Here is a 13,510-nt window from a genome sequence, read left to right as displayed (position 1 = left end):
CTCTGAGGAACGGGGAGGGGAACCAGAAGGGCCGCCCAAAGATGCACTAGAGCCACAAGCCCGTTCAACGTGCGGCCATAGCACCAGCCCTTCCCCGCCTGGCAGCAGCACCCAGCATGTCCACCACACCACACCGTCGCTTGTGTCTCAGAAAAAGCCACTCGGATGGCAAGCAGCAGGCCGCCACAAATATCTTGTAGCAGAAACCTACATTTTTCACGTTCAAAGATCTCAGCAGTAATTACTAGATTTTAAAATTAAAATAGAAAGGGCTTGTTGAGGATATATTTATTGAGAAGGCAAAGACCTTTTTCGTAGGGTTAGGTAAGTTATCCATAAAATGATGATTATTTAATAGGCGTGGGGTCTTGTTTGGTCACTTGAGGGTCAAAGTGAAACATTTCAATTATTGTAAGCAAAAAACATATGAGGACAACTCTCTTACCTTTGGAAAAATCTGAATCCTCTCTTCGGTAATTTGGTTTATTTTTCTGTTTCATAGAGCTGTTGCCGCATTTGGCCATTTGTTCTTGTTTTTTTAAAGAATCAGCACCGATTTGGAAGTGAAGCTAATTAAATTGCTCGGCAACTCTGACGGTACATAAGAGAGGACACATTTCACTTGCACAAAATACAAAATGTACAGTATTCAGATCACAGAGACAATTTTGTGTTGACATCAGCAGGAAATTTGACATATTGAAATTTGCTATCTCTTATGTTGGAAAAGTTAACAATCATACAAAACAAATCTAAAAGTTTAGCATCAACTGATAAATCTAACAATGATCAGATTAGTGGTACATGGTACAGAATTTCTCTCATTTGTCAGAACGTTGGGCAAATGATAACTCAAAGGCCGATCAATTTGAAGACTGAAGCTGGTGAATTCCCACCAACCAATTGGGTTTGTCCATATGGACAAAAGCCATGCCCGTAAAAACAGAAGAGAATTGGATCCACTTGATGGCTTCATAACCTACTGGCCCCACCTGAAGTACATGCTACAGTTTAGTCTTCATTTTTCTAAATTGACGTAAAACTAAAGTAAAATAGGTTTCCAAAAACTTAACTATGATGTTTGCACATGGGTGTCTGATATGTTCATTATTCACTTGAGAAAATAAAGACTTTAACAGAAATAATAATTTCATATTTATTGTGATGAATATCGATATTGCGTCATTGAGATTGTATTTCCATTATTGTTGTTATTTACAAATATCGTATTTCCTCAAATAGTGACCAGCACTAGCCTGTAATCGCCAGACTAATTCGCAATGCGGTTTAGTCTGGAATCTCTTTGTTCAATTTGGATTCCCATTTATGTTACCAATGGGGGCAGACCAAAATGTCTCTGGATGCAATTGGATAGACCTACAACCTACGTGGGTGCCATGCCATGCCAACACATGTATGGTTAAAAAAAAAGTGAGAGCTAGTAGTTACCCTAAAAGTCACACTTGTGGTGGTAGCCCATGGGGGAATTTAAGTTTTCTTAGTTCGCCTCTTCAACGCACGCACCACCTCCTGCTTGGAGCGCTGGAAGCGATCTTCTATGCAGCAGTAGGAAATAGAGAAAATTAAATACATCTGCAATGAAAACACACTGTTTTTATTTTGTTGTTTGGGAGTGGAGCTCCGCACCGGAACAGCGCCGCAGCTCCAATAAGTTTTCCCCCAGTCTATATTTGAGGCAGGCTTGTATTTGCTCTTGAGGACCAGTGGTTCTCAAACATTTTTTCAATAATGTCCCCCCTTTGAAATAGTTTTCAGCCAAGTACCCCCCTGACCAGTGTAAAAAATCAAAAAAGCCGAGATAAAGAGGTACAATACAGAGCTTCCCCTTCAGTGTTTATTAAACATCAACCTTAAAAACACAAAACAAAAAACTTAAATGCTACATTAAATTTTTTTTATAATATATAAACACACACACACACTAGTATATTTATTTGTTTTTCTTTTTTTTTTGCTGGTGATGTGTGATATGAAATGTAAACACAATAATCAGTTATCAATATTTATCGTCATTGACTGTGTTAAAGGGCTTTTGCTCCGCTAGTCACTTCAGCTTTGCGCTGTGCGCGAGGGGAAGGCTCAGTCAATTTAACATATGGGGGATTTCCTTTTCGGGGCATCTTTTTTTATTGAATTTATTATAGTATAATTATTTGAGGAATTATGCATGACTGATATATTTTTTAATTAACGTTAAAAAAAAGAATCTCTCGTACACCCTGCAGTACTCCAAAGCACCCCAAGGGGTACGCGTACCCCCATTTTAGAAACCGGTGTAGACCACGCACCCAGCATTAATTAGTGGCCTGGTTTTTATTTGAGGAAATACGGTAATTATTCAATATATTTCCCATTCTCGTGGATACTGTGTGATTGCTTTGCGGTAGCCGCATTAAAGTCCTCTGAAGGACTACATTCGCTATGATGATAATATCCATAGCCATAAACTGTAGTTATTATGTCAGACTTAATTGAAATATACATCACCCAAGTGAACCTGTGTGTGGTTGGATTCATATGGTCCAAAATCAAACAAACCGTTCCAAATCCTTTCCATTCGACTGGCTCACGGCTGCAGGAGCTTCCTGAGGTCGTTGTCCATGCCCCGCCTGCCCAGCTCCTCTAGGCTGTAATAGCGGTGGACGATGCTGTCGGCAGTCACAACCACCACCCTGACACCGTGGGTGTCCTCTCCCAGCTGGCAGCCGATAGCTGAACTCACAACCATGTCCAGGCCATCGTGGAGCCCCCCTGCGTTCCTGTGGTAGTGGCCGGAGAAGACCGCCTTCACACCTGCCGTGACGGACACAATATGGATATGCAGTGTTCAAAAGTTGGGTTCCAGCACATGTCAATTCCTTTTTCTGACTGTTCTACAGAGGAAGCAACGCAAATTTTTGTCTATCTTTGTTTCTCTTCCCAGTGTCTTCCCAAGGAGTAAGAATAGATGAAAACTAACACAGAGACAGAGAAAATGACTTGCGTAGGGAGCTACAACACAGTAAGCAATCCAAAGCCAGGATGGGGGCCCTCTACCGTATTTCTCCAGTGTCTATCCAATATTAACAGGGTAGTAATTAAGAAGACTATGCCACATAGCTTTCCCAAACCATATACTTAAAAAAACAATTGTCTGCTATCTTGTAAAAAAAAGGTATGGGAACGTCCCGCATTCAGAGCAAAGAAGAAAGGATCAGAGGTATACAGCACTAGCTTATCTTTATGTAGTAATAAGAAAATGGCACTTGAAGTTAGGGCTACAATAGCCATGTGTTCTGCATATTAAAAACCAGATTGTCCAAATAAACAGACTTGACGTGAGAGCTGACACTATCTCACATCTCCTTTAAAGTCATTGTAGCAAAAACATCTAAATTCAATCAGCTCTAAAGTGGGCAGCAATGATCCACAGGGCCCTTAATAGTGCTGTCTGCCATGCAAACAGGAAGGGACTACGACTAGATCCACCTAAACGTATACTGGCTTAATCATTATCTGCCGTGCCGACTTGGCCACAGCTAAATCCGCAGTGATAGCATGACATGAGGGGAGGGAGGAAGAGAAGGAAAGAGGATATGAAGGCCTCGAGAGAGAAATAGGGAGGAATGGGGCAACCACGCACTTTTTAGACTGCCTTGGAAAAGCCGGGGCCAGTCTTTCATTTTATTTTCAATTACGATCCACGATGCGCATTGGGTTGCCGACGATGATTCTGTGTCACTCCTTTCCAGTGATTACACACTTTAACTGGCGGCTGAGCCAGCCGGACTTCGGAGTGCTGCGGAGCCAAATTAGTCAGTCCACATCGCTTGACACTGTGGTGCGAGTGTGTCGCATGTTTTGTTTTCTACAAGTTCTGTAGAAAATATTTGGATTCTGGAGGAAATGTGGTCTCCCGCCAGCTTCAGCAGAGAAAATTAAATGCCCCATTTTCCACCGCCGAGAGTTTCCGCTCTGGAAAAAGTCCTCGTCCCTAGAGACGCACTCCAGCCTTAATCATAAAAATCTCTGCTGGAGCTTCGTATGTACCTGCTACCTTTTCCATCAGGGGAAATTGTCCCGAATCGTCAAGTTGCATGCTGCCCCACATAATAAAAATCCGCCAAGAATACAAACGTAATCGAAATTGGCATTAATACTGGAAACAGCGTTGGGATGGGGATGGAACCTACTACATTGTGGAAGAATTAATACATATATAGATATATATATACACACACACATACACACACACACACATATATACATGTACATACACTTACTGGAGACTTTATTAGGTACACCTGTTCAATTGCTTGTTAACACAAATAGCTAATCAGCCACATCACATGGCAGCAACTCATTGCATTTAGGCATGTAGACATGGTTTAGGATGACTTGCTGAAGTTCAAACCCAGCATCAGAATGGGGAAGAAAGGGGATTTAAGTGACTTTGAACGGGGCATGGTTGTTGGTGCCAGACGGGCTGGTCTGAATATTTCAGAAACTGCTGACCTACTGGGATTTTCACGCACAATCATTTCTAGGGATTACAGAGAATGGTCCGAAAAAGAGAAAATATCCAGTGAGCGGCAGTTTTGTGGACGAAAATGCCTTGTTGATGTCAGAGGTCAGAGGAGAATGGGCAGACTGGTTCGAGACGATAGAAAGGCAACAGTCACTCAAATAACCACTCTTTACAACTAAAGTATGCAGAATATCATCTCTGAACGCACAACACGTCGAACCTTGACGCAGATGGGCTACAGCAGCAGAAAACCAAACCGGGTGCCACTCCTGTCAGCTAAGAACAGGAAGCTGAGGCTACATTTGGCAAAGGCTCATCAAAAATGGACAATAGCAGATTGGAAAAACGTTGCCTGGTCGATTTCAGCTGCAACATTCAGATGGTAGGGCAGAATTTGGCGTAAACAACATGAAAGCATGGATCCATCCTGCCTTGTATCAACGGTTCAGGCTGGTGGTGGTGGTGTAATGATGTGGGGGATATTTTCTGGGCACACATTGGGTCCCTTAGTACCAATTGAGAATGGTTTAAACACCACAGCATACCTGAATATTGTTGCTGACCATGTCCATCCCTTTATGAGCACAGTGGACCCATCTTCGGATGGCTACTTCCAGCAGGATAATGCACCATGTCACAAAGCTCAAATCCTCTCAAACTGGTTTCTTGAACATGACAATGAGTTCACTGTACTCCAATGGCCTCCACAGTCACCAGATCTCAATCCAATAGAGCACCTTTGGGATGTGGTGGAACGGGAGATTGGCATCATTGATGTGCAGCCGACAAATCTGCAGCAACTGCGTGATGCTATCATGTCAGTGTGGACCAAAATCTCTGAGGAATGTTTCCAACACCTTGTTGAATCTACGCCACCAAGAATTAAGGCAGTTCTGAAGGCAAATGGGGGTGTGAATACACACACACACACCCACACCCACACGCACACACACACACACACACACACACACACACACACACACACACACACACACACACACACACACACACATATACAGTGGAGGAAGTAATTATTTGATCCCTCACTGATTTTGTAAGTTTGCCCACTGACAAAGAAATGAACGGTCTAAAGCCAGAAAAGCCAGAAAATCACATAAAAAAAAATATAAATTATTTTGCATTTCAATGAGTGAAATAAGTATTTGATCCCACACCAACCATAAAGAATTCTGGCTCACCTGGTCTCAACTGGTTACCTGTATAAAAGACATCTGTCTCAACTGGTTACCTGTATAAAAGACACCTGTCTCAACTTGTTAACTGTATAAAAGACACCTGTCTCAACTTGCTACTGTATAAAAGACACCTGTCCACAGAATCAATCAATCAGACTCCAACCTCTCCATCATGGGCAGGACCAAAGAGCTGTCTAAGGACATCAGGGACAAGATTGTAGACCTGCACAAGGCCGGAATGGGCTACAAGACCATTGTCAAGAAGCTGGGTGAGAAGGAGACAACCGTTGGCGTGATTATTCTAAAATGGAAGAAACACAAAATGACCGTCAATCTCCCTCGATCTGGGGCTCCACGTAAGATCTCACCTCGTGGGGTATCAATGAGAAATGAGAGGGGTGAGCAAGGTGAGGGATCAGCCCAGAACTACACAGGGGGAGCTCGTTAATGATCTCAAGGCAGCTGGGACCACAGTCACCAAGAAAACCATTGGTAACACACTACGCCGTAATGGATTAAAATCCTGCAGCGCCCGTAAGGTCTCCCTGCTCAAGAAGGGACATGTACAGGCCCGTCTGAAGTTTGCCAATGAACACCTGAATGATTCAGAGAATGCTTGGGAGAAGTTGATGTGGTCAGATGGGACCAAAATCGAGCTCTTTGGTTTCAATGCGACTCGCCGTGTTTGGAGGAAGAGGAATTCTGACTATGACCCCAAGAACACCACCCCCACCGTCAAGCATGGAGGTGGAAGCATTAGGATTTGGGGGTGTTTCTCTGCTAAGGGGACAGGTCGACTTCACCGCATCGAGGGGAAGATGGATGTGGCCATGTAGCGTGAAATCCTGGGTGACAACCTCCTTCTCTCAGCCAGGACACTAAAAATGGGTGGTGGATGGGTCTTCCAGCACGACAATGACCCAAAACATACAGCCAAGGCAACAAAGGAGTGGCTCAAGAAGGAGCACATTAAGGTCATGGAGTGGCCTGGCCAGTCTCAGGACCTTAATCCTATAGAAAATCTGTGGAGGGAGCTGAAGCTTCGAGTTGTCAAGCGACAGCTTCGAAACCTTAAAGATTTGGAGAGGATCTGCAAAGAGGAGTGGTCCAACTTTCCTCCTGAGATGTGTGCAAACCTAGAAAAAAACCACAAGAAACGTCTGACCTCTGTACTTGCCAACAAGGATTTCTCCACCAAGTACTAAGTCATGTTTTGATAGGGGATCAAATACTTATTTCACTCAATGAAATGCAAAATAATTTATTTATTTTATTTAATGTGATTTTCTGGATTTTCTCTTTGATATTCTGTCTCTCACTCTTATAATAAACCTACCAAAAATTACCACTAAAATTATAGAGCGTTTATTATTTATTATTATTATTTATTTGTCAGTGGGCAAACTTACAAAATCAGTGAGGGATCAAATAATTATTTCTTCCACTGTATATACCAACACAGACCTGCCAACCTTGGGAAAATATTTTGAGTACCACAACAGTGTAACAGGGAGTCTCTGTGGTGTTTGAGGTACTGCAGCTAAATGACTCCATCAGTTATTCACACCGTAGCCGTCTCGTAACGAGGATCATCACATTGTATGTGCGCTACTATGGCTTAATATATATATATATATATATACACCCTACCACGCTGTCCCCCAGCGATCATCGATTGCAATATATGTGTGTGTGTGTGTGTGTGTGTGTGTGTGTGTGTGTGTGTGTGTGTGTGTGTGTGTGTGTGTGTGTGTGTTTCTGCTTCGGGTGAAATTCATTTGCAATTAAGACCAAGGGTTCTTGGGTTGTCGTGTAACTCGATGAGGCAGGGCAGCCTCACATTTTATGGCTTGTGGGCCGGCAGCGATATCATCAGGACCTGACCAATCTGACTCATGCACAGAGGCTGGGTCTGCTGTGTGTGTGTGTGTGTGTGTGTGTGTGTGTGTGTGTTAGTGTGTGTGTGGTCTGCTCTTGACTGACCTCTTCGACCTCACCTTGCCACAGTTCTTTGATAAAATATAGCCCTGTTGGAATCAAACATTGTTTGGCAGAAGAATTGTTGTGTGTGTGTGTGTGTGTGTAGCCCACATGTTTAAAGCGTATAATGGGTCTTTGCCATTGTGCGGATTGGCAAGGCTAAAAATGTCCCCTGTGCTTGTAAACCAAAGATCGTATGCTTAACAAGTACACATTTTGTACAGATTCTGCACAGAACAATCCTGCCAGGAGGAGTTGGGAGTATGAGTTAAAGGAAAAACAGTTTCTTTTTTATTTTTAAGTAGACCTTATTTTTCATTCACAGCGGAGGCGATTTGCGCCATTGTCTCCACTTGATACAGTTAAAAGATTCTGATGCCAATAACTCATCAACGATCAAAGAAACAAGATATAAAGTTTTATGACTACTACTACTACTACGCATATGTTGCGTGACAATTATTAGTTATGATGCTTTTCTTTAAATTCGTGAAAACCCCAAGTTTTAAGTGCTGTTAGCCGAGGCACTGCGGAGAACCCCAAAAATATGTCCTGGAAATTTGTGCATTTGGGCTTGTAAAGCCATTTGTGTGTGATAACTGTGATAAAGGGCTGTGAAAATAAACTTGACTCCACTGTATATTTCCATTAACAAGTTTGTGTTCAGCTACAGTATGTGTGTGTGTGTGTGTGTGTGTGTGTGTGTGTGTGTGTGTGTGTGTGTGTGTGTGTGTGTGTGTGTGTGTTGGGCTTGCTCCAATTCTTTTTCGACTTGACAGACAACTGTGTAGTCTTCTGTCTGTCGTGAGGAATAATTGCACCACTCATCTACGTTTAGTCAGTCGCTGCAAACGTAAACAAAAGCTCGCCAACATCAGCAGTACCAGCAGAAGAGTGCCGGGGGGGGGGGGGGGGGGGGGCTCAACTGGATCACTCGATGACTCCCTCACTACGACAGCTATGTGACAGTCACAACAAGAGTGGGTTCAACCTTTCCGCCACCCTGAGGCATCGCTGGGAAAAACGCCAAGACAGCAACATTTTAATTTGAGACGGAGAGAAATTAGCGCTGGAGCTATCTAAACAAGGTGCTTTGTAAAGTCCGCTGTGTGTGTATTTTTCTGTATCTGCTTGTGTGTTCCTGCATGGTAGTTTATACATGTATATTTGTTGGCATGTGCATTTGTACGAGTGCGGTTAAGTGTAACAGTGTCAATGTTGTGTGGGTGTTTGTAAGGTACGGTATGCATATATATACAGTATGTGCTTGCATGAGTGTAAGTGACCCCACTGAAGCATCAGAATTCATGACACACACACACACACACACACACACACACACACACACACACACACACACACACACACACACACACACACACACACACACACACACACACACACACACACACACACACACACACACACACACACACACACACACACACACACAGTGTGTTTTGCTGTCAGTTGTCTAGCCCAGCTAACAAGGAAGTAGCTCCCTAGCTGAAGTTACCAAGGGCACAGCGAGCCTGGGGAAAGCCTGCTTGCCGCTCCGCTAACCAACCTAACGGGTAGGTGCTGCGTGGGAATATCATTAACCTGCATAAGATCACCACAACACTTTCCCCACACCCCTCCCGAGGTCCGAAGCCCCGTCGCAAGTGCAATCGGACTGAGCTGAGAGATAACGTGGGACTGTCGCGGGAAAACAAATTGGCTCATCCCGCAGGCCCTTATCGGGAGGGGCCGAGCGGCGATTCCAGAGCGACGATTTGGCTCCACGATAGCACTCTGCCCCCGGCCCAACCCTCAAAGTAGGCATCGTTAAGCGTGCTTTGAAACCACTTAGGAGCTCCTCTTTCTCCTCCAGAGAACCTATTTCTGAGAGCGCAGGAGGGCCTAGAAAACTGATTTTCCGTCTCGGCAACAGTGTCGGCAGTGTATGAAAGATAAACAGTGGAAAAAAATATATAAAGGGTAACAATAAAGGGGGTGATGAAAATGCCCCCAACCCCTCCCTTGAAACTGCAGATTCAATTGACCCCTTAAAGATACAGAGCAAAAGAATTGAATGTCTGAATTCCCTGGAGTGAATGTGTGGTGATGGTGGCGGCGAGAAAGAATATTTGAGAGAAAAACGATATCACTAATAAGTAAAACAAATGTAAAACAAAAAAATAAAAAATAAATAAAAATAACATATAAAAAAAGAAATAGTCACAACATTTAAATCACTGAATGGAAGGAAAGGAAAATCGAACTGAAGTCGTCGGTGGAGAGTCAGAGTCTTGCTGGGGGCATCGACAGGGAGATTACACTATGATTAGAGGACGCACCCCCTGTGCCATTACTGCCATTATTCTGCAGGCATCGCCCACTGCAGAGCTCACTCATTGTTGCAGGCAGTCACAGATACCCCCGGGGGTGGGAGCCAGGTAAGGGGTTTTGAAAACGATAAAATGCCCTGCTGGAGTCCCTGAGAGGACTGAGAGGAGATTCCCTTTAGGGAATGAGGAAGGACACTCCATTCCCCCAGAGGAGGTTCTCTTTTTGTACTTTTTGCAGACTGTATAAAGACAGCAACAGACACTGGAGAAGTAAAAGAAAAGATGTAAAGGAGTCGTGGCCAAAAATATTGATTGGATTTTCAAAATATCCAAGGTTATTCCACACAGGAATCCTTAAAAGGCTTGAAGAATATTGTTGACATCCTTTAAAAGTTGTAAGAAATAATTCAATAATTTAATTTGTTTTAGTCATTCGTAACCTGTGGTGAGTCACAGGTGCCTGCAATCACTCAATAATCACTCATTCAACTTATTGTAATGGAGAAGTACTCAGTCTGCTATGCTTTGCATGACTATGTGTACCACACTAAGCATGGAGAAAATAAAGAAAATGTCATGTCAAACAGAAGACAGTAGCCAAACATGGCCAATTTAAAGACTTTACAAGTCCATCTCCGGAGAACTTGCTGTTCCTGAACTTGCTGTGTGCAATGTTATCAAAAAATTTGTGCCCCATTGTGCTGTAGCCAATTTCTCTAGACATGGGAGCTTGGCTACAGCACTAAAGAATCTGATTAAAAATTGCAGGGAAGGATTGTTCGGGGAGGGTGGAGAAGAAACCTCGGACAGCTGCAAAACAGATTCAAACGAGGTACTGTAACAGTTTCAAATTGCATCATTGAAAGCCGGCTCTATGTTAGGAGACCCAGGAAGACCCCACTGCTGAGAGAGGAAGTCTCGGGTCTTCCAGTAGGACAATGACTCAAACAAACTTTAAAAAGCACTCAACAATGGTTCAAAACAACACGCTGGACAATTCTGAAGTGGCCAGTAATGAGACCAGATCTTAGTGCCATTGGAACACCCGTGGAGAGAATTGAAAACAACAGGTGGGAGAAGACAACCTTCAAATCTGAGAGAACTGGAGCAATTTGCAAAAGAAGAGTGGGCCAGAAGAGTGGAGGATCATTAATAGCCTTAAGTAGGTCTTGATTGCAGTTATTTTCTCTCAGTCTCTGCTACCATACCACTCTGGTACCATACCAGTGGTCAGGGGCCACTTTATAAGATACGATTCTAGTACTCTGTAGTAACCCCGCTTTTGCAAAACAGCCTCAATTCCTTGTGGCATGGATTCAATATGGTTTAAGGAAACAATCCTTACAGATTCTGATCCATGTTGACGTGATTGCATTACACAGTTAATGCTGATTTGTCGACTGCATTCTGCACGCTTTAAATCTCCCGTCCCACTACATCTCAAAGATGCTCTATTAAAATTGAGATCTGTTGACTGTGGAGGCCATTGCAGTACACAAAACTCATTATCATGTTTGTGGAACCAGCTTGAGATGATGTCTTTGGCACATGGTGCATTATCCTACTGGAAGTAGCCATTAGAAGATTGGTAGACTGTGGCCATAAAGGGATACACATGGTCAGCAACAGTACTCAGGCTGTGGCATTTGAATGATGCTAAATTGATATTAAGGCAGCAAGGCAGGATGGATCCATGAATTCATGTGGCTTACACCAAATTCTGATATTTTTCCAATCTTCCATTGTCCAGTTTTGAATATCCTGAGCCCACTGTAGTCTCACTTTCCTGTTATAAGCGGACAGGACTGGAACACAGTGTGGTCTTCTACTGCTGTAATCCATCTACTTCAAGGTTTGACACGTGCAGAAATGCTCTTCTGCACACCACTGATGTAACGTACTGTCGCGTTCCTGTCAGCTTTAACCAGTCTCGCCATTCTCCTCTGACGTCTCTCATTAACAAGTGCCACTCAGGGCACGTTTTGAGTTTTTCCACACCATTCTCTATAAAATCTAAAAGAGACTGTTGTGCGGGAAAATCACTGGCTTCCATCATCACCATTTTACACTCTAATTAGACTGTGTAAGCGCCAACTGATTGGGTTTTACCAATAATGATAACGACAGGTATTAAGGATCATGCCACTCGTGAGTCAATGGTGGAACAAGCGATGGTGCGAATTCCAGCAAGCATTGAGGGAATGTACGCAGTAACTTACAAGCAATCTATTGTGAATGGCTTGTGGACGGGTGAAAAATGTGGAATAAATATTTGAGAAGGCCATCTATCTGCTCCAAAGTTTGTAATTAATAGTGGTGAAACAGCAATGTAAAAGTACACTGAAAATGGGTAACCACCATTAAAAAAACAAGTGGTGCGTTTTTGGGTCCTCCCCTTCTTCCAAGTCTTTTCCTGCTGAGTGGGTATCCTTGCAGACACGCTCAAAACATGCACACTCTGCACTAATGATTTTCATGCATTTGTCACCCCCCTCCAATGGGAATCTCATTTACCTGTGCCAGTTTCCGCCACACTTTTTTTCAAGATAGACTCCCATCAGGGGACAAGTCTCTGCTTTGACGGGCAGGGGTAGTTCTGGCGAGGGAGGAGGGGGTGCATGCCTGCATGTTTATGTGCGTGTTGCTGTGAGAGAAAAACTCAGAAAACACAGAGTCAGTGGAATGCGATGCAAGGCAAACAAAATTACCCAGAGTCAAATTGAATTGCGATTGGGGTCAAATGCAACGGCCAGCACAGGGGAATCCCTCTCCTGCTAACATTTGGCTGAGTAGGATTTTACACCTTTATTCCACACTTCCAGGGCTACCGTTCCCCCTTGTTATTAATTAACCCAGATTTTTTTTATATTTAGATACTGACAAAAAGCACCATGGCTGTCAGCACGTTCCATTTTTGTAACTCTCACTACTTCCTTTATTCCATTTTCACTCGTTGACCACTGAACCGGGGGTGCCAAAGATCGGAAAGGCTAATTGTGAGCAAAGTTTCCACATTATTAGTGCTACCAACTCCTAACAATAGTCACCCTTTTTCCTCCCTCTCCAACTCCTCTTTTCCTACTCTCTCTCTATTTTAATATCTCTCCCTCTCACTTAGGCACAACCGGAGAATGCTGCTCAGAGCAAATCTGTCATCTGCACATCTGTGAGAATGAGCTGTGTAGGAGGCGAACCCACGTGGTATGTGAGTGTGTGTAGTAGGTCAGTTGTCATTAAAGCGCAGAGATGGGAAATAATTCATCATGAAATAGTGGCTGAGGATAATTTGCATGACAGAGAGAAATGCGTAATTATGTAGCGACGCGGGACCTCTTGATGCCCGTGTTCCCCATAAATCACCCTCACCTATCAGTCACAGCTTCCCCTCATGGTGTCCCCCCTTTTTCACACACACACACACACACACACACACACACACACACACACACACACACACACACACACACACACACACA

The 13,510-nt window shown here is 43.5% G+C and overlaps 1 protein-coding gene across 1 annotated transcript in view; it reads right to left on the bottom strand.

Moving 5' to 3' along the window:
* Nucleotides 1-438: 438 nt before the first annotated feature.
* cpped1 (calcineurin-like phosphoesterase domain containing 1) overlaps nucleotides 439-13,510 on the bottom strand; it is a 65,755-nt gene continuing 52,683 nt past the window's right edge. The window contains exon 6 of the mRNA XM_080021655.1: nucleotides 439-2,814. Coding sequence (XP_079877781.1) covers nucleotides 2,588-2,814 — 227 coding nt within the window. The 3' untranslated portion in view covers nucleotides 439-2,587. The remainder of the gene's footprint in view (nucleotides 2,815-13,510) is intronic.

Source organism: Zeus faber (genome assembly GCF_960531495.2).
Source record: "Zeus faber genome assembly, chromosome: 20".
Classification (NCBI taxonomy): Eukaryota; Metazoa; Chordata; class Actinopteri; order Zeiformes; family Zeidae; genus Zeus; species Zeus faber.
The sequence above is the reverse complement of the archived record's forward strand: the minus strand, read 5'-3'. Positions and strand labels throughout refer to the sequence as shown.